Genomic DNA, 26,786 nt, shown 5'->3' with positions numbered 1-26,786 from the left:
AAAAAAGTTGGACTTTGGTAGAACACAGGGATTTAGAGAAGGAACCCATTCTGGGATTTAGTTGTGCCATACACGTTGAATGAAAGAGTATCCTGGATTTTCCCCAGCCGAGCACTAAGCTGTGGTGGCTACGCTAAGATGTCTCAAGCTTCCCATATAGAAGTAAGAGGATAACTTGGAACGGTGTGGCGCAGCACAAATCTTTGACCCAGAATTACCAGTGTCTGACCCAAAAATAGATTTAGCTAGGCCCGTGTTTCTGGACAAACTCTCCCCTTAGATAGCTTGACGGCTCACGCCAGCACACAAAACTACTTTTAAACACAAGGAATGTCGAATCGTTCATCTGAGAAAACAGAAGTACAAACTTTCATTTCTTTGTTAAGGGATTTTTCTTTAAATGAAAAGGAGTGATCGCTCAAATCCAATGGCTCTTTTATTTTCAAAAAGCTTCACTTAAGTATTTACAGTTTGTGCAAAAACATTTAAAGGTTTCAAGGACTTTACATTGTAAGTTCAACCTCAAGGCACATACATGGAACAACATCAATATTTCATCATGAGAACAGAAATTTAACTTTGGTTCCTAAGAAAACGTCCTGGTGTGGATGGCTAATGTAACACTGCGAGGTGTCTCAATGGAGGAGCCAGAATGGCAAAGTATCCCGACACAGCTGTTTTACATGCACTGTAAATTTCCTGCCTACTTCCTCTAAACCAAATGAGAACCTTTCTGCCATGGTTGCTCATACTGTATCTCAACCACCACATGGGGCGATTGCCTGGGAAAAAAAGAGTACGTTAAAGTCCAAAACCTGGTGTGAAAAAAAAAAAAAAAAAAGAAAAAAAAAAGGCTACTAAGCTAAATACAGTACATGCAAAAAACCTTGAATGAGTGTCACTGGCTAAGAGCTATTTGCCGTGAAGGTTTTGCCTACAGGAAGAAAAGATGACTTTTAAACGTATTCAGTTTCAACCTCTCGTTCGTGTGTTTTTGTCTGAAGTGGATCTCAGTGATTAAACATAATTATTTCAATAGGAATCAATGAGCTTTAAGGGAAATTACTTCTCTGCACCCTGAAACAGTAATAAACTGACGCTAGCAGTCTGTAATACATTTTGTGTAATTCCATTGGTCACGGCGCTGCAGCCGCATTCTTTCATCAAGCAAGTAGAAAATTAAGAGTAATGTACGCTGCAAAGCTCCTTCCCCAGTCTTGGTTGAATCATTATCCGTGCACCTCTTAAAGTCTGGCACCATGGATGAACAGTCTCTCATTAGCTACTGTGTGTCATGCTTAGTGTTGTTCTCCCTGTTAATACTGTTATTGTTGCCGCCATGGCTGCAATCTGTTGGAGATATGTGCTTTCTGTTCTGCTGTCTCCTTGTGTCTCGTCTTCTCACTGCTGCTCCTCCTCCTCCTCCTCCTCCTCCTCCTCACTAGATAATCATTCAGTCCAGCATAAAAGGTAAGGCAAATATCTGTCTCCGTTACACATTCACAGACAGGGGAGATACTATATGTTGCAATAGTTTTGACCTGACTTGTCAGCATGTGACCTAAAGATAGGGCTTTTTCATCTATAGCAAAAAAAAAAAAACAAAGTCTAAACAATATCTGATGTAAATGTTCAAGTGTTTCGGCGTGGGGTTTGGGGGGAGGGGTCATGGTCAGCTGGTGCAGCATGTAGCAAACCACACACATGATGAACTGTCGGTAGGTTATAGATGCTCAATCAGTCGGCTTCATGATTGTTAAGCAGGGTAGATCAAAGCGCAGGTCAGGGCAGCCTGGTGCATCTGTGAGTAGTGGGTGTGCTGATATGTGGATATTAGTAGAATAAAAAAAGTGGAGATGCTTTGATAACCACAGAGGATCTCAGTACTGATAAAACCCAACATGAAAAAATTCTATCCAAACAAGTCATGTAATAAAGTGTTTAGTCTTAAAACCTTCTTTTGCTTCAAACAAATGTTCATAATTTACTAGGGGAATGAGATCATTAATTTTGTTGCAATGCAAATTAATTTATTTTAGGATTTTGTTTTTCTCTTCAAGAAACAGTTTGACATTTTGCAAAAAAAAAAAAAAAAAACCCAGACACATTCTCTTTCTTGCCAAGAGTTGAGAGAAAAGTGATTCAACTCTTATGTGTGTATGGTAAATATGAAGCTGTTAGCCATGAGACAGCTAGTTTAGCTAACCAGGCTCTGTCCAAAGGAAACAACATCTACCGACCAGCATTTTTAAAACTGACAAAGCCATACAAAAACCAAAGTGTAAAGCTGACACATGGTTTTACAGAGAGTTTTCTTACCCTTTAAAGCAGAGCCAGCCTAGCTGCTTCCTTCTATTTCCAGCCTTTATGCTAAGATACCTGGCTGGCTATATTAAGCATACAGACATGAGAGTGGTATCCATTTGCTCATCTTCTCAGTAAGAAAGTGAATGAAAGCATTAACTAAAAATGACAAACTATTGCTTTAAAAGTTTCCTGGATAACAGAGATTTTGTGTTTTTTTTTGATATACTGCCATTTAAATAAATCCATCTCCAAAAACTGGGTGAAAAAAAATATGTCAGTTGTCTTATTAGAAACAAGATTTTAAGACATAAAATTACAGTTAAGACAGAAGATTTCACTAATTCACTGTTTGTTGGCTTGTTTAATCGTTTAAACGTCGGGGCTGAGGACGTCTCTGCATCCCTTTCAAATTAAAGTCCATGTGGTCGTGAGCTGAGCTATTGCTGGAATTACAGTAAGTGCAGTTACTTCTGAGATACTCCACGGTACCTCAAAAGTAGAGGTAAATCCTCTCAAGAGATAATCTCGACACTCTGGAATAACTCAAGTACAAGCCCTTACAAATCGTTTGACTGTAAATGTTCGGCCTTTGCTGCGTATGTCCCAGCAGCTGAAACCTGCACGCCTCACAAAGAGTTAACACACTCTCCTTCCCAGCGTGAGCTCCACGCAGCCAAGTGAAAATAAGGACTACATATTTTTCTCCCTTTTTTGGTCGAGGATTATGAAGAGAGGGGGGAAAAGAAAAAAGGGGGAGCGGAGGGGTCGGCGGTGGGAATTCTTTAAGCCTGGCCCCTCAAAATAAAATCTTGTCAAATCAAATAAAGTCTCCTTAAGAAGTGCATAATGAAGACCTCTCACTGGCACCTCACATGCAAAGAGCTGCCACCACGGCCCGTGAGCTGAAGGGCAGGAAAAGTGTTTTAATTGAGCCCATGCAGGGATCAAGAGGTGCAGGGACAGACAGGGAGACGGTGAGACGGAAAAGGAGAGAAAGGGACAGAAAAGACACCGAAAGCGAGGAGAGCGGGGTGAGGATCATCGCCGCGGAAACTAATGTCGCGAAGTGAGCAGGCGCATTATTCAGGTGCGCAAACGGTAAATGAGGGAGACGGCGTGGTAAACGTAGACAAAAGGATAAATGATGAGATGCGAGATGAGCTGCTCAGTCACGACTGTGCACGGCGAGGATCATGGGCGGAGCGCGATCTTATTGTTGTAATTTCCTAATTTATCAAAAAAGCCTAATGAACGCTGGGACAAGGCTGAAATAAGTGGGTGTATAATTAGCATAATGTGTGTGTCTTCTCAAAATTCATCATGCTCTCAACACACACACACACACACACACACACACACACACACAGAGGAGCAGAGACCTCCCGCCATGATAGACCACAGTGGTGAAAAATCCATACAATTTAGCCACCAAACACAGAAAAACACCGTTAGTTTTAAATGATTCCACATCGTCAGGTTGGTCGATGAGCAATAATACTCTAAAACAATGCTGCTTGGGCATGAGTAATGTCGTCTGGGTAATAGACTCCAGGGGAATGGTGGTGGTAAAGTGATCTCTCTGTCTTGCCCTCTGTTCCTCTGTCCCACACATGACGCTGAGGGAAACTGCCCCCTTGTGGCCTCACTCGCCAAAACAGGGAAAACAGGCAAAAAAAAAAAAAAAAAAAAAGGCAAAAGAAGCAGAACAAATTAGGGAATTTCTTCCAAAAGGATCTGCATGTGTCAGCACATCCACGCGCCTCATTAGGGACAATAATCCTTTGTTGCTTTTCAGGCTCATGTTAATAATTGCACCTCATCACTACAGAAAACAAGTGTGGTGAAAATGACATATCCTTTTTTCCAGAGTTTTCCAAAAGCGTCTCTTGACTAAGCCCACCTTTGTTCCACTGTAAACAACAGAACAAAGGTGCTTTTAGTGTTAAGGCACTTTTGGGAAATCTCAGCCAACGACATTCCCCCTACACAACCGGCCGCAATCCCTCGCACGTGATCACCACCTCTGTTCATTTCCTGCCTTGCTTCCATTAATAAGAAAGTGCACTTCAATTCTTTTTTTTACAACATGCCACCAGTGAAGCAGTGCTTTATTTCCACAGCGCTCTAATCAGCAGTGTTTGGATTTCCCCTGTGCTGTGTTGTCTTTACCACTGTTCTGTTGTACTGGGGAGTGTTTGCAGTGTGTCAAAAAAGGCCATATTTTTGCTTCTGTGGTTAGCAAAGGATCCCAGCCCTCTAAGCGCCCCAACGTTTCCAAGGCTGACAGCGTTCGTCAGAAGCTACACCCAGGGTGCCGTGATTGTACAAATCCATGTTCATGTACAGTACTGACCATTAAAACAACTTTCAAAACCCTGCTGAATATAAAAAAAGAAACACTTGTATCTCTTTTTCCTAAGAATAAAAAAGATAGCAGAGAATCCCACATTATTATCCACAGTATAAATTACATTGTAGACAGAACTTGGAAATATATATAGTACAGTTATATTTCACTAGAATTTTTATGTTTTTTGTTGTCTACACAAACAGTGTATGTGTGTGTATTTATGCTTGTATTGTGTCTGGTGTGTGTGTGTGTGTGTGTGTGTGTGTGTGTGTGTGTGTATGTGTGTGTATGTATAAATGCCGCTGTACTGTTTGCTGCTGCATCACGTGTGGCAGAACTCTGTACTGGGCACGTTGCTGCTCTTGCAGTAGGCTATACTGTTGTTACTGAGGTGACAGTCTCTAAATCCAATGCCCCCGTTGGGCGTGTAGATGGGCTGAATGCGGAAATCTCCCTTGAGCAGCTGCTCATTGTTCAGCGCCACTATCTGGAAACTGGTCTCAGTCATCTCCAGAATGGAGTTATCCTTCTTGGTTCCAGCCTCACAGTAGTCGTCTTTTCTCCTGCCCCGGTTGTATTTCCACTTTGTCGAAGACGACCGGCTCTTCCTGTGCATGTGCCAGCAGAACAAGCTGAGCAGCGTTACCAGGATGAGAAGAACTGCCCCACCTATGATCCCAGCCATGAGCAGTGTGGAGTTGATGCTCTCCTGAGGAGCTTGGTCTCTGCCGGGGGGCTTAGTAGACAAGGCAGGCTTGGTCCTGGCCTCGGAGCATATAGTATCCTCTCCGGGCCTGTAGGAGTTAAGGGTGTCCAGAACGTGCACGCAGATCCGATACACGGACCGGGGCTCCAGGTTGGTGAGGCTGATGTGCCGCCGGCCACCGCTCACCGTCCGCTCCCGCATTCCTTCGTTTATTTGGGTTTGGCCCCTTTTGACCCAAGTGACCTTGTAAGCTGTGACGGTGAAATAGGAATCCCAGCTCACCTCGATGTTGGTGGAGTTGACCACGTTGAAGGAGATCTGAAGGGGGTCCTCGTATGGAGGCAGGGGCCCAGGAGGGTTGTTATGGATTGGGGGTAAGGGAGGGGAGGGTGAGTCAAAGTAGTAAGGGATGGATGTGGTGATGACGGTGGAGATCATGGTGGTGACGGGGGTAGTGGTGGGCGGGGGAGGGGGTGTAGAGCGGAGGGTGGGCCAGGGCGGCTGATCGACATCAACCGGGCACTCGATAATATCCAGCGTGAGCTCTCTGATTGCCATGCCACGCACCTTGTCTGGACTCAGGCACACGAAGCCTCGGGCGTTGATGGAGGAAGGCAGAGACTTGAGCCACACCACCACCCACTTCACCGCACAGTCACAGCGCCACGGGTTATTGCGCACCATGAGATGCTTTAGGCTCGACAGGCCGTCGAACACACCCTGTGTCAGAGTCTGAAGCTGGTTGCTTGAGATATCCAGTTTTTCCAGCCTGTTTAGGCCGGCGAAGGCGGCCACAGGGATCTGGTCGATCTGGTTCTCCTGCAGGCTGAGTTTGACCAGCGACTGGCTGGGCAGGAGGGGAGGGGGGAAGGTGAGCGAATTGCGGGCCAGGGCCAGCTCACGGAGGTTGACAAGGTCCTGGAAGGTCCCTGGCGCAATGCCCTCATCCGTCAGCAGGTTCCCGTCCAGCAGGAGGCGCTGCAGACGTGTCACATTCTGAAAGGCCTCCTCTGCAATGACAGCGATGCGGTTCTCATCCAACCGCAGCTCCTTCAGGTCCTCGGGAAGACCAATGGGAACGCTGCTTAAGTGGTTCTTGGTGAGGAAGAGGAGTTTGAGGCTTACTGCCTCCCTAAAGGCCCCTTCCTCCACCCCCACTGTGGAGATGGAGTTATCATCAAGGTGCAGCTCCTCTAATTGAGTCAGCTGGGCCAGGGCTGCCTTGGAGATCGTTTGGATATTGTTCTCCTGAAGATGCAGGACCCTGGTGTTTTTGGGCAGATTAACGGGGAACTCGTCCAGCTGGTTGCCATAGAGAAAGACCGTCTCCACAGAGGCCAGATTGTGAAGTTCCATAGGGAAGCCAGCACTGTTGATCTGGTTGTTATGTAGGTAGAGGACCTTGTAGCCCTCCTCTATCCCCAGAGGCACTGATGTCAGGCTGCGTTCATTGCAGTACACAAACGATTTGTCACAACGACACTCTTCCGGGCAAGAGGCACCCGGGCTGAATTGCATTTGGAGGCTTAGGATGACAGTCAACCAAAATTGCAAGAATGAAGCCCAATCTTTATTCCAAGGTCCAGCCAGAAACTCCATAGTGGAAAAGCAAAACGGGAAAATGGAAACCAACAATAAAAAAAACTGGGTTGGGAAAAAACAAATATGAAAATCAGAAAGGCAATGACGTAATATATCCACAAAAAACTAGACTCATGAAAAGTCCACCTAGGGGAGTTCAGAAATGATGCAGTTAGCTGGGAAAAGAGCAGGAAACCGTGGGAGTAATCCTGTAAATGCTAGTCCTCAGCTGAAGCGCGATGGTCTCATTAGTGGTGGCCAGTCCTCTGACTGACTCCATCCATGCTGAGACATCAGACCATAGCAGGACTCTTCACTCGTAGCTCCATGCAGCGCTCAGCCAGGGCCAATTTGAAGCCACACAGTAGAGAGCCACCACAGGCTCCACTCGCCTGTCCGTCACACACTGCTGGTCCCCGACCGGGGCAGAGTCCAAGGGGGGTGACATTTGGATCCAGAGACCTGTGGGAAAACAAAGAAATGCTAGATTAGTGTTTTCGGGGGTGGCCTGTTCTCGGAAAAAAAGGGCCTCTCTTTCCCCGTCTCCTCTGTCTCTTTATTTGACATACAAACATCCTCACACACACACACACACACACTGTCTTTCCCTCTCTCTCACTCTTTCCTTCTCTCCCAAACAGAAAGACAGTCACAAAACATACCGTTCACTGCCGATTTCACATTATGCGCTGGCTATTTAAAAAAAGAGTCAAACCATCTGATAAATATTCAGAACAGCTCTCTGCACATCCGGTTTCACAGACATAAAGGAGGCTTTTATCCCTTCCGCTCTATCAAAAGAGGGAATGGACCACTGCAAGGACACACACTCATAGATTCTCAGAGGTTCTGAGCAACATCAGTGTTTCTTAATGGAAAACATGCTAAAAAAGAGATAAGACTAATAAGACATCAGCTCTTTGTGTGGCAACGTGGGCGCATAAGATATTTCCTGGAGGAAAAAAAAAAAAAGAAAAAAACAGAACAGAGAACAAGTTACAACTGTCTTGTGGGCAGAGGTGCACGAGTAAACACGCAAGTGCTTACAGTAAACACAGCCAATTGTCTTGCTGGTGGCCCAAGGAGGAGTTCGTTATTACGTGCCGGCTTGAACACACCGCATCATCAAACTCAAAGATTTAAAGAGTGGAATTAGAAAACAAAGGAGGAGGCAGTCGAGGAACAGACACCCCTGCGTTATCAGCTCCTCCTCTCTCTAGAGCGACACACTCAAGATGTCAAATGAGATGGGATTGGAAAATAATTTAGTTCCTCCACCTGCGATAAATGATCAATACAAGTCCATTTTTCAGCGTGGAGAGGCTCGTAGTAAAGCACAAGGCCACTGGATTACAGTAGACCCCCCCCCCCAATCCATTATTCCAAGTTTTATGATCCATCAAACATTTTTTCCCCTACCTCTTCCCCTACATGATTGAAAGATAGCGGTTGTCATCGGTAGCTTTTAGCTTAACTGAAGCTGGGAACGATGGGTGGAATGGAAGCGTGGATTAAGGTGTCCTGCAGGGTTTGCCAGGAGCAGGAGAAGCCACGTAATTCCAGAAAATACATCCAATTCTTGTTATTTCTAGTCCTTTTTCTTAAGCTAAATTTCAAATGTGTAATGTCAGGCAACCATGGCAGGCTATATTTTGTGAAGAAAAGAACAAGATACTAAATTAAGAAAGTTATTATAAAACAAAAATCTATCTACCTGCCTACCCTGTTTGTTGAGGAGATGGATCCTGCATGCATGGGCTCTTTGTGGCAGAGATGGAGAAACAATCCTTTGACACACATCTGTGATCTACTTTTCTAAATTGAAAGAGCTAAATTTAATCAAATAAGCTAAGGGGGGGGGTAAGCAACCACATGAGGCAATAAAATGTGCTGCCACAGCAGCAGAATCAACAGCAGAAGGCAGTAGCATCAAGATTATTATTGCTGCATAAATAAATAAAAAAAATCACTGAGAATCCAAATAATAAGCGAACCTCAAAAAGAAGCACGATATCAAGTCGGTCTGCACTTGTCAGCACTGATAAACTGTGGACATGGATAGATCAAGGAGGGAAAACTGATGGAAAGACTTTTTTTTTTTCCTCTTTTCTTTTGATTTAATTTCCAGCCGAGGGAGCACAGTTTCTCACCAGCAGATGAAGGCTGTGATATGTGGCCAGGACAATCCGATTAGAACTGGATTTAGCGACAGAAACGCAATTAAAAGTTTAAAATGGATAGGGTATTTAAGAGGCGATAAGAGGCGGATCAGGTATACTTCAAAGCCTGCCCAGTGAGCGGTGTTCATTTGAATGAATTATTTCAAAGGGGGGAATTGAAAACCGTGCAGTGCATTGAGAGTGAAAGCCCCTCTGAGAGAGAGAAAGAAAAAAAAAAAGTCAGGCTTTCTCCAAAATGTGGAGCGTTGCGCTTTGTGGTGCTGTATTCTTAAACAGGATGAAACGCCTATCTGATTAACCTACAAATAAACTGGCCAACAATTTTAATTCATCTTTAAAAGTCAGTGGGAATTGGAGAATCAGTGTCAGTTTATGACTGTTTTTGCCTGCAGACGGCTCGGGGCTGTAATAGATGAAAACATATTAGTAGATCTGACTTGTGTTAAGAAAAGGTGCATATTTTATATATATATTTAATATATATATGTGTGTGTATATATATATATATATATATATATATAAAATCATCCTCATTTAATGAGAAAAGTAGTCGATTGATATACAACTTAGGCCTGAGCTAAACCTTGAATTTTTCCTTATTTCTCTCCAAGTCTGTCCAGGGTTATTAAGAAACATCCACTGTACCTTTGTCGAGCCTTTATCCATTACAAAACCCGTTACCGCGTTCAACTTTTCCCCTTTCTTCACGCCTCCGTTCAGGCGGTCCTGCTGTATGACCGTGCGTAAAGGTCCGCTCGGTAACGCTGATGCGATTCGGTTCCGATCAGCAGCGTGAACCCGGTGAGTCTACAGAACAGCATATTTGCCTGCATGGGTTTCCCCCCCCCCTCCGGTTGTGTGCTGAGCGTCCGTCCGCACCGCTGTCCGCACTTTTTTAAATTTTCTTTTTTTGTGTTTTCCAGCTCCCGGGCGCTTCACAACGCAGCCCCACCGCTTGAACTCAACACCGTCTGCAGCGCATGAGGAGCGAAGAAAGCGGCGGCAGGGTGATCGCAGCGTCCACTTCTCCCCTTCCACACTCTGCCCGAACGCTGAGGACGCACTCGCACCCGAAGTGTCCGCTGCCTGTTCCGCCACGGGCCATGACGGCCAGCTGCGTCCGTCCTGCGCGCTCTTTAGTGGGGAGCTCAAACTTGCCTTTAGTGTCTGCGCAGCTCAGACCCGGACTCCCTGCGAGTTGTTTTCTTAGATGGATTCAGTTGATAGTGCTACGTGTGTGCTCTGCTCACCTCTCTCTCTCTCCTTCTCTCTCTCTCTCTCCCCTCCTGTCCCTCCTCCCCTCCTCAGAATAAAGAATGCATCTCCTCCAGCAGCTCCGTGATGGCTGTAAGCCACAGATCCTCCCTGCTGCCCTCACACTGCAGAAAATAGTTTGTCTCTCAACACACTTTGCCCGTGCATACATGCTATTTGCCGGGCCTGTTTTTTACCCCGCGACGACGTCTGAGCTTCCATTTGCATTTTAATCACAAAATCCAGCAGCAGCATTCTCAATGAAAAATCACCACAGGGCACATTCCTTTAATATCCCCAGAGTTAGTTACTGTGGGACTAGCTGGAGTCTATCCTCGGGGTCACAACGTGTCTATGAAGGGTTTTATCAGCTGTGGCCGTGTAGGAATATTCTTCAGCCTGCTGTAAGATTTTTTTTTTTAATGACCACTATAGCCCCATTTCTTTTCAGAAGGGTTTTCTCCTTTTTTAATTACTGCTGGTTAATTAGCCCCCAGTGAAAAGCACAATCTCATCTTCACTTCCCGTACGTTCTTCTAGTGATTTGAAGCATTTAGACACACGCTGACAGCCAAAGTAATTTCATCTGACTACACCGCTTCTACGCGCTAATACTGATTCAGCAGGGCACTGCTGCTCTGCCCACACACTTCAAGCCGCTCACGCGCTCACCTCCGAGCGCGCGCGCACACACATTTGCCTGCATCTAGTTGTATCTATACTCTTCTCACATCTCCCTGAGCGCGCACACATTTTCTTTAACACAACTAAAAATACGCACGCTCAGTCAGACACACACACACACACACACACACACACATATAGGAGATTACCACTGTCACCTCTGTCTCTCACAGGCACAAACCTTCTAAAAGTTTGTAAGAAAAAAAACATCCCAGTTGTACTCTTAGAAATAAAAACTTAATTCATAAACAATTAGAATGACACTCACTAGAGCCGTACCTCCTCCAACATTTTCTTCCTTTCTTCCACCTGATCCATGTGCATCATCCTGTACAAAGTCATAGTTCTCAATATCATACATTTTCTTTTGCATCAAGATCCAAACATTATTTTCAGAGAAACTGAGCAAAATGTTGAAAAATGCCCCCAAAACCTAACAATGTTAAGGAAAGTAATGAAAAAGTCCTGGATCCATCCCTCAGCCAGTCTGACACCAAAATGCAATGTGATCTTCCCCGGGCCCCTGTACCATCCCTCCGCCAAGTTTGGTGCCAATTGGTTCAGTATTCTTTTTGCATAAACTGACAAACAATCAAAAACACAATCCAACATGGCGGAAGTAATAAGTCAAAGCCTCACTCACTAAAACACTTGCGGTATTGCTCTTAGAATTTACTGTGTCTGGACTGAGAGTAGCTGAATATGGTAGCTAATGTTTGCTAATGTTTGCTAATGTTTGCGAACTTGCAACAGATACTGCTCCACATCTGACATGAAGTTTCACGCTCTTACTCAATTCAAAATGAACTTTTACTTAGAAATCAGTGCATTTTTGGTGTTTGATGTTGTGACTTGTGTAATTGGTCAAAAATCAACAAAAAAGTATACATTTTTGTTTTGACTCTATTTATTTATAGTAGCGATAGCACCAGTTCTCCAAGGAATTGAATTTGTATCGACTTACGTGCTGCGGCTAAAGCAACGAAGCCAGACTGACTAGCTTCCATTAGCTTGTTAGCTTCCCCTTCCCTAGTGAAACACAAACAAATGTTGAAACGTAATGGGACAGTCACCTGACAGACGACATTAAGTGTGCTTGTTAAAAAGAGGTGAAAATGAATTATATCAGAGTTTGTAACTATACAGGGCTATGACCTGCTCCAGTCAGTGCACCACAATAGTTGACATTTCTGACTATCAAATGTCTGACAAATGTTGCCATGTCAAATGTTGCCATGTCAAATGTTGCCATGGCAAATGCCCACGTGGACGCTTCAACGCTGTTTCCCCAAAATATGTTCAAAAACAGTTTTATCCTGTTAAAATCTTGAAAACTACAGAATGTCTTGTACATGTTTTTTTACATATGTATTTGTACATATATTTATTTTATATACGTATTGCTATCGTTTATGCTTCCTCACACAGGAAAGGTGATATAAATTACTGACAAAGGAGAGGAGATTTCAAATTTCAGCTTGACCAAAGAAATACTAAAACCGTCATGTTCTGTGTTTACCATGTTAGTTTATAGCCAAAGCCAAAGGGTCATAAAGGCAGGCAGGAGTCACAGGAGATCCCGACAGGTCAGCAGGTGCACATCTGCCTTTGATCTCTACCTTCGGTTGCCAAATAGTTTTAATGTCGCTCTTTGACTCCCGGTGACCCGCTCGAACACACATAACTCAACCAAAACTCTCCGAACAAATTACGTAGCTCCTTTTAAATCATCAGCGTGGTTTTACCCAAATCGTGCCGTGCGCTGCGTGTGCCATCTGAGCCTTCTAATACGTCAACTCGCCGCGAGATGGTTTGGTTGTGCTCAGTGTTTGCCTTTCATGTTTAATTTCAGCTGCCACGTCCCCGAGATGGACGGCCGTTCCGAGGCCCAGTCCACAACATTTAATTCTGTCATAAATCAAGCTTCTGTGCACGGTATGAATTATTGATTGAGTGAATTTAGAGGAAACAGCCTATTTTTATTTTCTCCTTGATGGACATGTTTTGCAGTAGTGTACTCTGTTCCTGGTTGGCGCAGCATTGTGGAGTGTCTCCTTCTTTTTGGGGATAAAATGACAGACAATGAAATGGGCGCATGGGGGGGGGCTATAGGCAGATAAAGCCTTCATACTGCATGTTAATTTGATTTACTCATTGTTGTCAAGCAAAATAACTGAGCAGGAGTCACACGTAAAATAGCTGGAAACTATTGATTGCATTCAATCAAAACTGACTTTAGAAATGAAGCTTAATTGAATTGATTTTAAGCCTTTGTAAGTGAAGAAGTAAAATATCTGTTATGTGCCTTCCTCTGGAGGTTTGGTGAGGACATACTGTACATATTAACGGTCTATATTGCATAAAGGCAGAGAAATATTTCTGTCTACACGCTCTCCTGAAGTGGAAATTCCCCTTCTCCGCCTTACCCAGAGACCTTCCCACAGTTTTTGGTGTGGCATATTTACTCTGCACGCTTGTGTACCTTGATAACTGCAGATACACATGACCCCAGATCACATCAAAGCCTCCTCTGTCCATTCGCTCCTGTTCAGACCCCAAACAGAGCTAAAGGAGGGTAGAGGGGAGGGGAGGGGGGGGGAGAAAAAAAAAAAGTCCACTCAGATATGCAGATATGTTTATCCCTTGGTTATATTCACTCCAGTCCCTGGAGACATCATTAGCTTATCACATTTCTCCCTGCATGAATTTACATCTGGACACTGAAAGGCACTTCAAAGGTGCCAACAACATCAGTGTTTAAAAACCTCCCCACAAGTATTGGCAAGATCTGTGAAAGAACTAACTGTGGGAAACCGCAGTAATATTGCAAATCGCCGAAGCCGTGATATAATCAGGCCCGTCGCTTGAGATTTCAGTGGCTTAAAGAAAAATATGCTGATTATGTTTAGAGTGGGCGATCAATGCGTTCATTAATTTCTAAGGCGATGTAATTATGTTTACCCCCGTCGATTATCAATCTACATGCATCTAATGTCACAGCATAGCTCCCAGAAGAGAACGCATTTCCACAGCTGAGGAAACGAGTCAGCCAACAGCACATACTGTATATTTTACTCAAGGAGTGAGCTGAGAGGAGGCGAGGGAGTCAGAGGATTGCACCAGCTCCTGAGCCCCTCTAGACCAAAATTCATTTTTTTCCTCTGCTTTTTTTTTTTTTTTTTCACACTGCTGTCTCTACGCAAGCACAACATGACAGACAGACAATGAAATATACAATATACAGTCTATACAACAACACGCCATTGTAAGACTGTTATTTCATCATTTGCTATCTCCTACATAATGAAATATCAGTGTAATCGGATGGCAGAGTCGTGATAAACAACATTTCACCTCCCCACCTTCTCCTCCTTCTCAAAGCCGAACACCACCCCCCCTGACTGTCCCGTAAAACAACTCAATCCAGCACCGCATCCATCCATCTGAGCCTCCCTAATGTCATGTGGGGTGTTATATGTGGCATTTAAAATGTATAAAAGATTTATTTGTAAGGCTTGAAGTTGCTTTTATAAGAAGAGTAAAATGGTCTGTCGAGCTGTCAAAAGGCCAGCGACACTCAATCACAGTCGTTCCGTGAGTAGCAGCACGGGCAACGCGCTCTCACATGAGCATGTGAATTATAGGGGAGGCAAAGTGAATGCAGGGTCCTGACTGAATGCTGCCCTGTGCTAATGCCAGGCTGTAAAAACACTGACTTGACAACAAGCAAGCCCCTGTAGTTCTGCTGAGGGAGGGATGGGGTGAGAGAGAGAGAGAGAGAGAGAGAAGCAGGAGGAGGAGGGCAGAGGGAGATAGAGATAGAAGAAAAGAGATAGAGAGGTTTGAAATCACAAAAAAAAAAAAAGAAGAGGAAGAAGGAGAAGGAGAGAGGCAGTGTGGATCACTGCTGTTTTTGACATTTGGCTGCTCCGTCACCCTCGCCCCCCCGAGATTTAATACCTCGGACAACTGCTTAGCAATTGTTAATATATGTGGTGGCCATTTTGTGCTGACATGTGCTGCTCTCTGCTATGAAAAATAATACAGCTTTAAAGGCGCAATCTACCCTTACTGCAAGGTCTTACTTTATTTCGCACCGTCATTCTGGGATGTTGAGAGCGAGTATATTATCAAGTGTTAAGTGTTAAAGCCAGTTTGTGCTTTTCATTCATCATCTTTACATTTCGGTCTCAGAGCTATGTGACTTTATGAAAATAAAAATCTGGCGAAAAACCCAGAAAGTCGTTTAACAACACTTAGCGCTTCTTTGTTGTTCCAAAATCCTCAAAGACTCCTCTAACCGTGAGGATGAAAAATGACTCAGTCTGTTGCACAATAAAGATTCATGACGTTTTTCTTGAGTTGCCTCGTAAGTCTGTCGGATGTTCAGTTCACAGGTTTGGTCCAAACACAATTAGCTCATCAGCTACTGGATAGATTTAGCTGGAAATTTTTTACAGATGTTCAAGGCCCCCAGAAGATCAACCATGACGACATTGCCTGCTGTTTCCTCGAGCAACCAGCAGCCTAACATTTTTGTTTTTTAATTTCTTGAGAACTATTAGATTTAAACAAAACTTTGATTTACAACCAGATTAATTGCAAATGCTAAACTCCAATCCATTAGCATTCAGCTCTAAGCAACACATAGCCTCACTGCTAACATAGCTGTAGACTCTCAGATTGGATATTCCAGTCAGCACAGAGTACTCTGTGTGTACTCTGTGTGTACACAGAGTACACACAGAGTACTCTGACAGGGTAGTGTCGTCTCAAATCAACTTACGTACTTCTAGTGCACTACATGTTGCCATACTTGTCAGTGTAAATGCACTCGTGCACTCAAAACAGCAAACGTTAAGTACGGAAGTTCACGAATTCAGACGAAGCTTCGGTCATGTTCCTGATCTAAGTAAAGATATGGCAGCTGGATGGTAAATAGTAGCTCCTTGCTTAACATTCACGATGTGAGCCAAACAATAAAGAATTTACAGGCAGTTACATTTGTATGGGATTAGGAAAAACACAGACACAACTTGGGAAGCAGGTAAAAACATTGATTTTATCTTGTAACCAGTGGACCATTTTTGACATGGTATGAAGACTGAGCATTCTGGAAATGCCTTCAGAACAATGGGAACTCTTTTTAAACAACCTCTTCAAAGAAAAATATTAAGTTTGAAAACTGTCAAAGTGAGGCATTAGAGGCACAAACTGGGGTTAGGTCGAGTGCTGTCGTTTACGCTTTCGATCAATATCATTTTCTATATTTCCAGGAGTGACATTTTACATTTTATTGGGACTAGATATGTGCGATGTAGACCTATATCTGTGAGGGAGGAGGAGGAGGGAAAAGTAAAAGAGTTGTCGTACCACGCCTGATTGTTCAAATCAGAGAAAAATGTCCTCAACATTTGTATATCAAACACAAATATGCAAATATGCGTCTACCTGTGTAATTATGCAAAACTAGAAAAGAAGCTGTTGAATTTTAATTCTGTTTAATTACTTCTGATATTTATAGCTTCATATTTTCATCTTAATCTTCACCGAGGCTTCGCCTGGAAAAAGTGCTGCGTCATCATGTTGTCTACAGCTGGTCAGATGCTTATGAGAAAAAGCTACAAAACGAGGCTGAAAACTGTGAAGTACTTAAAAGGTTTAAACGTGCGTGTTGTGAGAACCTTACGAATCCCCTGGTTTTTTTCACCTTATTTGGTGAGAATGTGCTGCTACACAGGATTTCCTTATCATTGTCATGCACGGCGCTGGATAACCAACACACAGCCGAAGTGAAAAATGACGCCGCTCTGACTTGGTAAAAAACAGCCGTGCTCTTTAGGAGAAGAAGTAAGAGGACCCGCGAGACAGAAACTTAGAGGAGATCATCAGAGACGGAGGAGAGAAGGAGAAAAATAGACAGATGCCAGGAAGGAGCAGGTCTTGGGGTCAGGCGAAAGATGGGCTTAATCCCACCTCCAATCCCTGCATCTTTTCTTTTGTTTGAAGTCACATCTGGGCTAAATTTCCCCTCCTGACTTGAGCTAAGAGGAAGTCTTCTGGGTGGGTGGAAGGGGGCTCAGGGCCGCTCCTGCCTCCCAGGCTAAACTGTACAAATACTGTAGATCTATGAGTCACTAAAGCAGGAACTGAACAAACATATATCCAGACCCTGATTCAGAGCTCATCATGGTGACTACTGCTATCAGTCATTCACACACACATGCGGGCAAAGGTATGTTTTGACTAAGATGAATCAATCCTGAAGAGGTCAGACGATAATCAGTTTGAATCTAAAAAATAAAACTATCGCACCAGCTCAGATACGACTGCGCATACATAGATGAAGGTGCAACACTGACTTAATTAAACACAGAGGTCACGACAGTCTTGCCATTAAGTATTGTAGAAACTACACATTATTCTGCTGATTACACTCACTTCTGAATAGGCTTTAGATCAGAGGTCCCCAACCTGGGGGTCAGTTTCCCCATGTGGGGTCGTGAGATGAATGTAAGAGGCCATGAGCGGGCCATCAGAAAATAATTACACAAAAGTATTTTTCTAAACCTTTTTTTAATCGTTACCTTTTTGTTATTTTCACTTTCTAGTTTTACCTCTTGGGGCCTGAAACATTTTCAAAATAAAACTGTAAGATGAGAAAATCCACCTCATTCACATACACTTGTTTCAGTTGTAATTGTATATTAATGTATCTGTATTATGATCATTTTGACCAATTAAATGACACCATAAACCTTTGATACACGTCTTCTGGAGTTGAGTAGTATTAAAGTCACACTCCACTGATTTTACAGAGTATCAGTTCATACGTTGTGAAGAGTAAAACAGCTGTATAATGTCGTCTGTGGCCACTGAAGGAGTTTTTCTCATGTAACCCTGATGATGTCATCAGGGTTTTCTCAGCTTAGGTCTGTTGTGTTTAATAGAAAGCCTGGGTTACATTGTTGAGGCATAGCATTTGAAAGACAGGGGTGTTCTAATGAATTATTGTATTGAATTGCATTGTGGGAATTGTAGGATCCACTGTTTTTTTGTTTGGCCCATGCTACAGGATAAAAGTTGTAATATCTAAGCCTTAGCTTTGATTCCAATCATTCTTTTTCAAAAATGTGTTTCTTGTAAGTCTCTCAGTTTTATGGAAATGTAAAACTAAATCACAAAGGTAGAAAGAGCTTGGAAACTACAACTAAACTATTTTGTTAAAACCACTGAATGACTTATTAGAACTTTAAAAACACAAGTATACATGTTTTACAATGACGATAAAATGTGATTTATTTTAATTCAATATTAGATGTTGTAAATTGTATATTGTGTAAAATAAATATTACAATTATTCTGGCCAGTTTAATGGCACTTTAAAATTTATTTATAGCCATACTGAACCAAATCTATTTGATTGTGGTGGGGCGGCAGGAAAGGTATCCAAGCCCCTAAAGAAGTTCCTTCAATTACTATTTAGTCAAAAGAGGCTTGACAGATCAGTAAAAGTTTAAAACAGTGAACGTAGAGGCTATCAAGTGTTTCTCTTATTTGTTTGTTTTATTTCTAAGAATATTCCACATGCATTAAAGCTTCAGGTTCATTTTTTTATAGAGCCTTTGTTTTACATTTAAAAAAACAACAATTAGGTGGACAGGACAAATAAGAGAGAACAGATGATGTAAAGTAAACAAAGGCTGAGAAATGGGTGGTATAATAATAAGACTATAAAAAAAAACTCAAAAAAAGTTTGTCCCAACTTTGCAGCGTTCTGTCCGACAAGCCACCAGCTTGATTTGATCAGGACCTCACAGCTGTGGACAGCTGTTTAAAGCCTCTTCCTGTGCTTGAATGACAATCTGTGTTTATCTTCGGCTTTCCCCTCCAACTAATTAACTAAGCCCTGAAATACCAAAACACCACGGTCCCCTGAACCTTTTCCTCTCTGACAGCTCCTCCCTGCAGCTGATTTATTATTGCACAATTTCAAATTAGTGCTGAGTGGAGAATGTCTCACAGCAATTTACACACACATGACCTGAGACACTTATTAATTACTATATTTTAATCAGAGATAATTACAATATAGTGCATATAATGTAATTTCATATGGACCGATATAATTGTAAATCTTGCTTATTTACTAAACACTGAATACAATAAAGAGGAGATAATTATTATTATCGTCGTTTTTTAATTTAGTGACTTAGATTATCTAAAACACACACACACACACACACACACACACACACACACACAAACACACACACTGAGAAGATGAGGCATGGAGGTTGTTCATTTTCACTCTTCTTCTATACTCCTGTGTCTTCACTTTCAGATTAAATGCTATGCCAATCTCTATTCCTCGTGGAAAATTTTAATTGCCTGGGAAGCAAAGAGGCGTTTTAGCTCGCAGTTTGTCTGAAAGCATACATTGTAGTGGATGTTTGAAAGGCTTCTTATTATCTGTTTCAGCCCTCGCTTTGTCTTTTCAATGTGAAAAATCCCCCTGATGCATGAGGCAGGAATTTGGATAAATCCAGATTACATCAGAAGCCAGGTGAAACAGCTCACGAAACAGACGGATGAAAATATAATTATGCCGTCAGACACCGCTAAGCTACAGTGTTTAATCGTTTGCCATACTGATGCCATTGCTTGTCTTTTAACTATTAAGTGACGTAATTTCATATTCTTATCCTGTGTCTTAATGCGCGTTTCTTTTCCTCTGGTTAATTCATCATCATCAACATTTTTTTTTTTTTCAATGTTATTTATTCTACAACAATCACTGTGTTGGCCTTGGCAAGCTCGACTGTAACTTAATGCATTACGACATTAAAGCCTGGCATGTGTTCATTTGCTCTTATTTTGGAATATTCCTCACAAGTTGAAATAAAACTTCTCACCACAACACACCCCGGAGATATGCAGATGCAGATGAGGCAGCTGGATTTTTTTATTTTATCCCCCCCCCCCATCATGCGTTGACAGCGTTAGTACTTTATCTTTTGTTTACAAGATCCTCCAGTGCTGCTCACCATGTCGTGAAAAACATAAATGAGATTTCGATAAATAGCATTTTTGCCCCATATGGTTTTGCTGAGGCAGTAGCCCCTTTAAAACAATCTGCGGTTCCATCTGGGCACTGTGGTTTTTGCCCCTCACCAGTGTGCCCCCCCCCTTTGCTTTCACTTACTGCCGCAGCATGCCGCCCCAGTTTGAGAATAGTCTCACAAAACATCCTGAGGGTGCCTCTAGGTGGACGCCTACATGAGAATTACAGCTCCTCTCCGGGTGCTTCAGGGACGCCTGATGAATCAGAACGCCTTGTTCAGCCTTTATTGGCCTCATCTTTATGTTCCATGAAAAGGGAGAACAAAGAGGCTTGGAGAGGAAGAGAGGATGAGGAGAGGGAAGTCAGGGGGATGAGTTTGGTTGCGAGCAGCAATATAAGTCGTATCAGTTCAGAGGGATCTGTTTTCATTGCTCATCCCTCACCCAGCAGCAGCTCACTCTTCCTCTCTCGCTCAGGTGGCATGGGGCCCAACCCTGGCGCCTGCCACCCTGCCCAGATTAATTGAAGCATGCTGTTGTAAATGAATCGCATATGGCTAATATCTCCCCACTTTCCCCTCTCCAGCGCACGCTAGCCTCACCTATCCTCATTTGTTTTCTATTTTGGGAACAGATGACTTCAATCATGCCTCTTTCCTTGTTTGGTTTTTTTTAAGGAAGTACAGCTCAACACAAAAGAGAAACAGGAAAGAGAGAGTGTAACGGTAGCCGTGGTCAGGTGTGGCTTTGAGTTCACTGTAAAATTCATGACTTTCCCTTTTGGTTTTTCATTTGTCTCTTTCCACAGTCCACTCTTTGCTCTTAACTTGGTACAAAGCAGATTAATTGCGCTGTCGTACAAAAGGTAGGAATAAGCCAGCGCACCTGTCCCTGATGCCACCTAGCATTAAGATGAATGCGTCATAGCTTTGGTCTTTATTAGTTATTTATAAGACCCACTGCCCAGAATAACAGCACTAAAAGAAGGAGACAGAGCGAACAGTCGCTAACGACGTTTTTGGCACCAACACCCACAAGGTAGAAATATATGAGAGTGATGAATGTTGATCAAAGTGACATTAACTACAATGTCAGGCCAGGCAGCTCCATCAGGTTGTCATGTCGACACAGCGTGGTTGCCATGAAAGCATCATACATAGTTGGAAGCAGTGAAAGCAACACACATGAGGAAGATTTGTTTGTCGTAATGAATCTTGATATGATTTGTTGTAGCTCTTTAATGGTCCCACACAGAAAACAGCCATGGAACAAGGTCTAGTTCTTTTAGGTGCCGAGAAACCAAACAACTGTCTTATTTCTCTTTCAGCTGACCACATTTTTGTAACTATGAGCATCATGTAAACATTTCAGATTTAGAAATACAGTTACACCTTCAGCAACCTTTATAGAGTTTTTTGAATTAAAGTGAGATTTTAAATGGCCCATCTTTCTTTATGCACAAGGGGAATGTGTAAAGAAATAAAACTATTGACATGCAATTCTAAAAGGGAACTAAAGGGAAAAAGTAAAAGTCATAATAACCATTAAATTTTTTTGATTGTTTCTGCAAACTATTACTGATTGATTGATTTAAATAAGAAAATATATATTTTTATTAAGTTTCTAAAAACTTATCAGACTTTTCTTTCTTCTTCTTTTTTTTGGGGGGGGGATCTATCTTTTGGGGATCACGAATACCTGCACAAAATTTAATGGCAATCCATCCAACAGTTTTTCAGTCTCCACTAAAGTGGTGCAGCTACAGCTTGACGCTGCCATCCCTCAAGTAGTTTTACCTACAAGAACTCCACCATAAAGAAGCTAAGCTAACAGTTAGAATTTTCTGCCACTAACTTCCTGGAAGGACGCCACAGAAAAGGTAATTTCTCAGCAAGACATCACGACTCAAAATGTGCTCTTCCGAACGCATGAGGAGACCATTACGGAGAGAGGAGAGTGGACTCTGTACCACTCGTGAGAATACTTTGTTCCCGTCAAATGAGATTTTGGGCAACACAGGAGGCGTTTACAGGCTATGAGCTAATATCCAGTCCTGCTTCAAGACGTCTGATAGTTAACCAGAACGCAGCATTTCACAAAGCCGCAGTGCCCCGTTGGTCCCCTCTTATCGTTGACTGATCAGGGTGTACTCACTAACTTGGCAGAGCCCCTGATTGCATGGTTAGAAATCCAAGGGGTAGATGTATCAGGTTTGATATGAATATTATGTGGTTTGCCCATGGGGACAATTCCATTTGTAATATCTACCCCCTTCTTTGTCTCAGCCCTTTTGGATTTGTCACTTCGCATTTACTTTAAAGGTAAACCTTTTAAACAGTCGTAATAACGGGAAAGCATGCTTTGGTGGTGACACCGCTATGATTTGTATCAAAGCCATCTGGAAAATAAAAGTCCCCAGCTTGTCTTTTAAAAAGCGCGTTCGTGCTCTTTAAATCCCGCGTCTTGAATTTCCACATTACATCCTGTGTTGAGAGAGAGCAAGTTAGTAAATCAGTTCATGCAAATGTTCTATGTGATTGCACTTCAAATGGTTTGAGGATGATGACGTTAAAATTCGGATGCAGTAAACTAAACCCTCGTCTGTCTCCATGGTTGTGTTCACCCCCGAACGCCCTCGCATTTCCTGATCTATGTACGAAAACAGATGGTAACAACACGGCTCTTTACGAGTGCTTTCTGGTGTGCCGTGGCCTCACATTTAAATGCTGACCTGTATTTTATTAAATACAGCCTTGATGTATATGATTAATTTCCACACTAAATGCTATGTTTTGGCTCCCAGCATGCACTGCCCACATGCATTTGTCACGCCAAGCCACTTGTTCGACCCACTGTTGTGATTAATTGTGCGGTTCTGCACAGATTTACTGTCATAGTCCCTTTGCTGTCAAAGAAGGGGAGCGGGCCGACCGGCTCTGAAGCTCACGCCCGGCGCTCGCAGTGGTCTGCAGCGGTTAAACACACGGACGGGACGCAGAGCGTGCAACACATGCTGGAGCAGTGGCGTTTGTAGGTGCTTACTCCGCACACTGAACCTCTTTGTTCTCCCGCCGACCTTCATCTAGACACTTTTATGTGACAACGAGGTGTGCCCCGCAACAGCCGATTGGAGATGATGTCCCTACGCAGCCGCCAGGGGTGGTGATTATGACTGTCATAAAACAACCTCGGCTCCATCTCCCTGGTGTATAAGAGGAGGAAAACAATAGCTGGCACATGTGCAAAAAGAATGAAGACCAAGGGAATGGCAAAAATTCCCCCTCTTGTTATTTAAAACTGGTTAGAGCTAGCAGGTATTTCTCATGACTATCTGCTTTCCCCTGGGTATCGGGTATCTTCAGGGTGAGTCTCAAAATGCCTCAGAAACGTAGCTGGAATGCGGAGACTGCACATGGAAGCATTTTAGACGACTGCAGAGCAGGCGGCCACTAGAGAGATGTAAGACGAAACATTGCTCAATGTCCTCTTCAATGTATCTCTTGGAAAGAGAGTGTTAACACATGTTTCGTTCCTGGGCTATCTAGCCCTGTGTGTGTGCGTGTGTGTGTGTGCGTGTGTGTGTCTGGTGCTGCAGAATAGTAACTGCCGTGTCATAGCAGGGGTTGTATAGAAATACGCCCCTGGGAATTCAGCTCTGGCTCAGGACCAGCTCTACTGATACGTTAACAAGAAGAACTTGTTCTTATCAATGGGGTGCTTTATTCCTGCTGTACACACACACACACACACACACACACACACACTGAAACATCAACAGACACACAGACTAGAGAGACAGAAACGCAAACATCAAACATTCCAATAAAATCACAGACAGACACACATCTACACACAATCGACTGACAGACAAGCACACACACACCCCCGAATGCAAACACACTCACTAACCAATAGACATGCACATAAACCAGTCTCAGAGACCAATAAACACACACAGATGCATAGAAAGACTCATCCACACACACACACACACACACACACACACACACAAATAGCCTATGGGTACAAAGGCAGTTTTGACATCAGGAATGCCTTTCCAGATCCTCATCGTAGCACCTCACACACACACACACACACACACACACACACACACACACTGCCCACTTGTTATTATGCCTTGTAAGAGGAAACTGAATCTTTCAACCAGGAGGAATTATGCAAAAAAGACGGGAAAGGAAAGAGAAGGGGGGGTTGGAGGGGAGAGAGAGATGCGGGTGATCTGTGTATGTAGGTATGGGTGTGCGCCAGTGGTGTCACGGTAGGTGTGTTTACAGTTCCCCGTGTATTTAATTCAAAAGTAAAAAATACCAGGGGTGAAAGACACCACAGACTTTAGTTTTGATTAGACAGAGTAATACCACAGCCAACATCAGTGATAATAATACTTTTTATAATAAGAAATGGCTCATGTACTGTGATGTAGGTAAAAAAAAAAAAAAAAAAAAAAGCATGTGCCATGAGGTGAATGCATTAATAATTGTAATTCTTAATCATTACCACTAAATAATTGGCAAGAATTAAGCATTTATTTTCACTATTCTCTTTTATCTACTCAATCCCATGCATGTTAAAACACAAGACTTAAACCTGCATTAACACTGGTCACTGCAGGGAAATGTGATCATGGGACTAACCTATAATCACTCTATAAAGTTGATATGGTGAACTACAACTTCAAGTGTTAGCAAACTGTTGCTTATTTGGACATCCAGCAGACATTAGCATTCGTTTAGAGTCCTGCTTCTGGCCACCTGGTCTAATGTACAGTCCAATATTCATTCATTCAATATTCAATATTCAGCATTCTCCCTTTAGCTCAGTTTGGCTTTCCATCAGCTCCTGAGTGATATATCTGGCTCTTTAGCTGCTAAATGCTCCATTACGTTCACCATCCAGTCGTTAACTGCATCTGCATGCCATTTGGTGCTGGAAAGGTTGTGCACATGGGGGATTATCGCAGATTTCTCACTGAAAACAGCTGCTGCCGGAAACAAGGCTTGAGGACAGCGGTGGTGAGACCAAAGCACAGTGGAGTTTTGCTGTTTGTAAAACCAAAACAAAGAGCTGAAAGAGGCCCAAACGTGTAGTGCAGCTTTAAGGTCGCAGGGTGGATTTTTTTTTTTTTTTTTGGGTGGTGCTTACATTAGCCTGGGAGGAGGCAGTGAAAGACTCCTACAGATTACAATGAGAGATTGCGACATGATTGGCGATGTGCCACATTAAGAACAAATATCAGGCTATTTTTATACCTGTGTACAAGGTGTGTGATGGCCGGGATGATGGCTGATGGGAGTAACAGGAGTAAAAGCGGGACGAGACAGGAGCGCCGTCACCTCCTTGGCTGCTGCTCCCGCCGACTCCGGGGTGAAGCAGAGCAAACACAGTGCAGTGCCCAGTCATCCCCTCTCCTGCTAATCTCTCAATGTGGCCTACATAAATGAAAAGGCTTTTTGGCAGAATTCAATTACAAACAGCATTAGGTACTTGTCTCTTCTCTTTCTGTTTTTGTCCTTTGCTTTCCGCCTCTCATACTTCCTCTTCCACTGAAATTACACCCCTTCACTCATGCCAGCAAAAAAGGCCTTGGTTTTTCCAGCTCGGGCTGTGGCACACACACAGTACAAACACACACGAACACAAACACGCGTATACGGCGTGCGTAAAATAAAGCTCCCACTCTCATGTAGTGCCAAGACCAAGTGCCGCATTACTCACGCTCCCTGTCACGTAACTAAACAAAGAGCACAGGTCTGTGTGGAGGCAAGGTGTTAAGAGTCCCCCCCCCCGCCCCCCCCCCAAACTCACTGTTATTGCTGGAAAAGTCTAAAAGCTCTGCCATGTGTTTGCCACTGTCAGAAGCTTGTTCAGCTGCTGCTTTTTGCTTTACATCCCGGAAGTCACAAGATCCTGTTGTTTTCAGAAATCTATTGAAAACAGCTTGCAGATCATGAAGCACACTGCTGCCGTGACTAACGCACCCTATCGTTTTTTAAACAACACATGTATTGTATTTTTTTTTTTTTTTTTTCCTCATTTTTTTAATCATGCAACTCATTATCCTGTTTAACGAGGGACTATTTTCACTTCTTCCATTACTGAGCACTTTTTTTTTTACGAAACACACTTTCAGTACTTTGAGTGAAGAGATAGAATGAAACACTGAGTGGGAGGCAATTACCCAGTTTCAGTTCTGTCTGGTCCCTGTTATTTTCTAAGTTAGGAAACTTTTCTAGTGATGGTATACTTGAGTATGTGTATATATGTACGCCGTAGGCCTATATATATGTTGATGTGTAATGCGTATGTATGTATATTTGTTTTTGTTTATTTGGTGTTTCCCTGGGTGCATGCTGTCAGAGGGGAAAGGATGGGAAATATGAAGACACTCAGCGTACTATTAGTGAACGTCCACATACGTGCATGTGTATGTACTATGTGTTTTCACATCAGGATGCGGGACAATTACTTCAGTGCACGAGCGCACCTTTCAACACCATGGAGACAGGAGTAAGCCTCCTGGAGCTGCGCTGAAAAGACTGACCGTCCCTTCAGCCTGACACTGACCGGTTCTGTCAGTAAGAGAGCCGCCAGCGTCACAGCCTTTGACGCTCGCCTATGACTCATAGGTTAGCAACAGCCT

At 43.1% G+C, this 26,786-nt stretch overlaps 1 protein-coding gene across 2 annotated transcripts in view; it reads right to left on the bottom strand.

The window, feature by feature from the left end:
- Nucleotides 1-418: 418 nt before the first annotated feature.
- Nucleotides 419-26,786, bottom strand: part of flrt2 (fibronectin leucine rich transmembrane protein 2) — a 44,321-nt gene continuing 17,953 nt past the window's right edge. The window contains exons 1-2 of one of the 2 annotated variants that reach the window (XM_056405833.1): nt 9,770-10,407; nt 419-7,406 (exon numbers count right to left, since the gene is read on the bottom strand). In XM_056405833.1, the coding sequence (XP_056261808.1) occupies nt 4,980-6,962 (1,983 nt within the window). In that variant the 5' untranslated portion in view covers nt 6,963-7,406; nt 9,770-10,407 and the 3' untranslated portion in view covers nt 419-4,979. Of the gene's footprint in view, nt 7,407-9,769; nt 10,408-26,786 lie in introns of those variants that run through there. The other variant, XM_056405834.1, reaches the window with a different exon arrangement.

This window comes from Seriola aureovittata, chromosome 19 (assembly GCF_021018895.1).
Source record: "Seriola aureovittata isolate HTS-2021-v1 ecotype China chromosome 19, ASM2101889v1, whole genome shotgun sequence".
NCBI classification, from domain to species: Eukaryota; Metazoa; Chordata; class Actinopteri; order Carangiformes; family Carangidae; genus Seriola; species Seriola aureovittata.
This window is presented reverse-complemented; position numbering and strand designations above follow the sequence as displayed.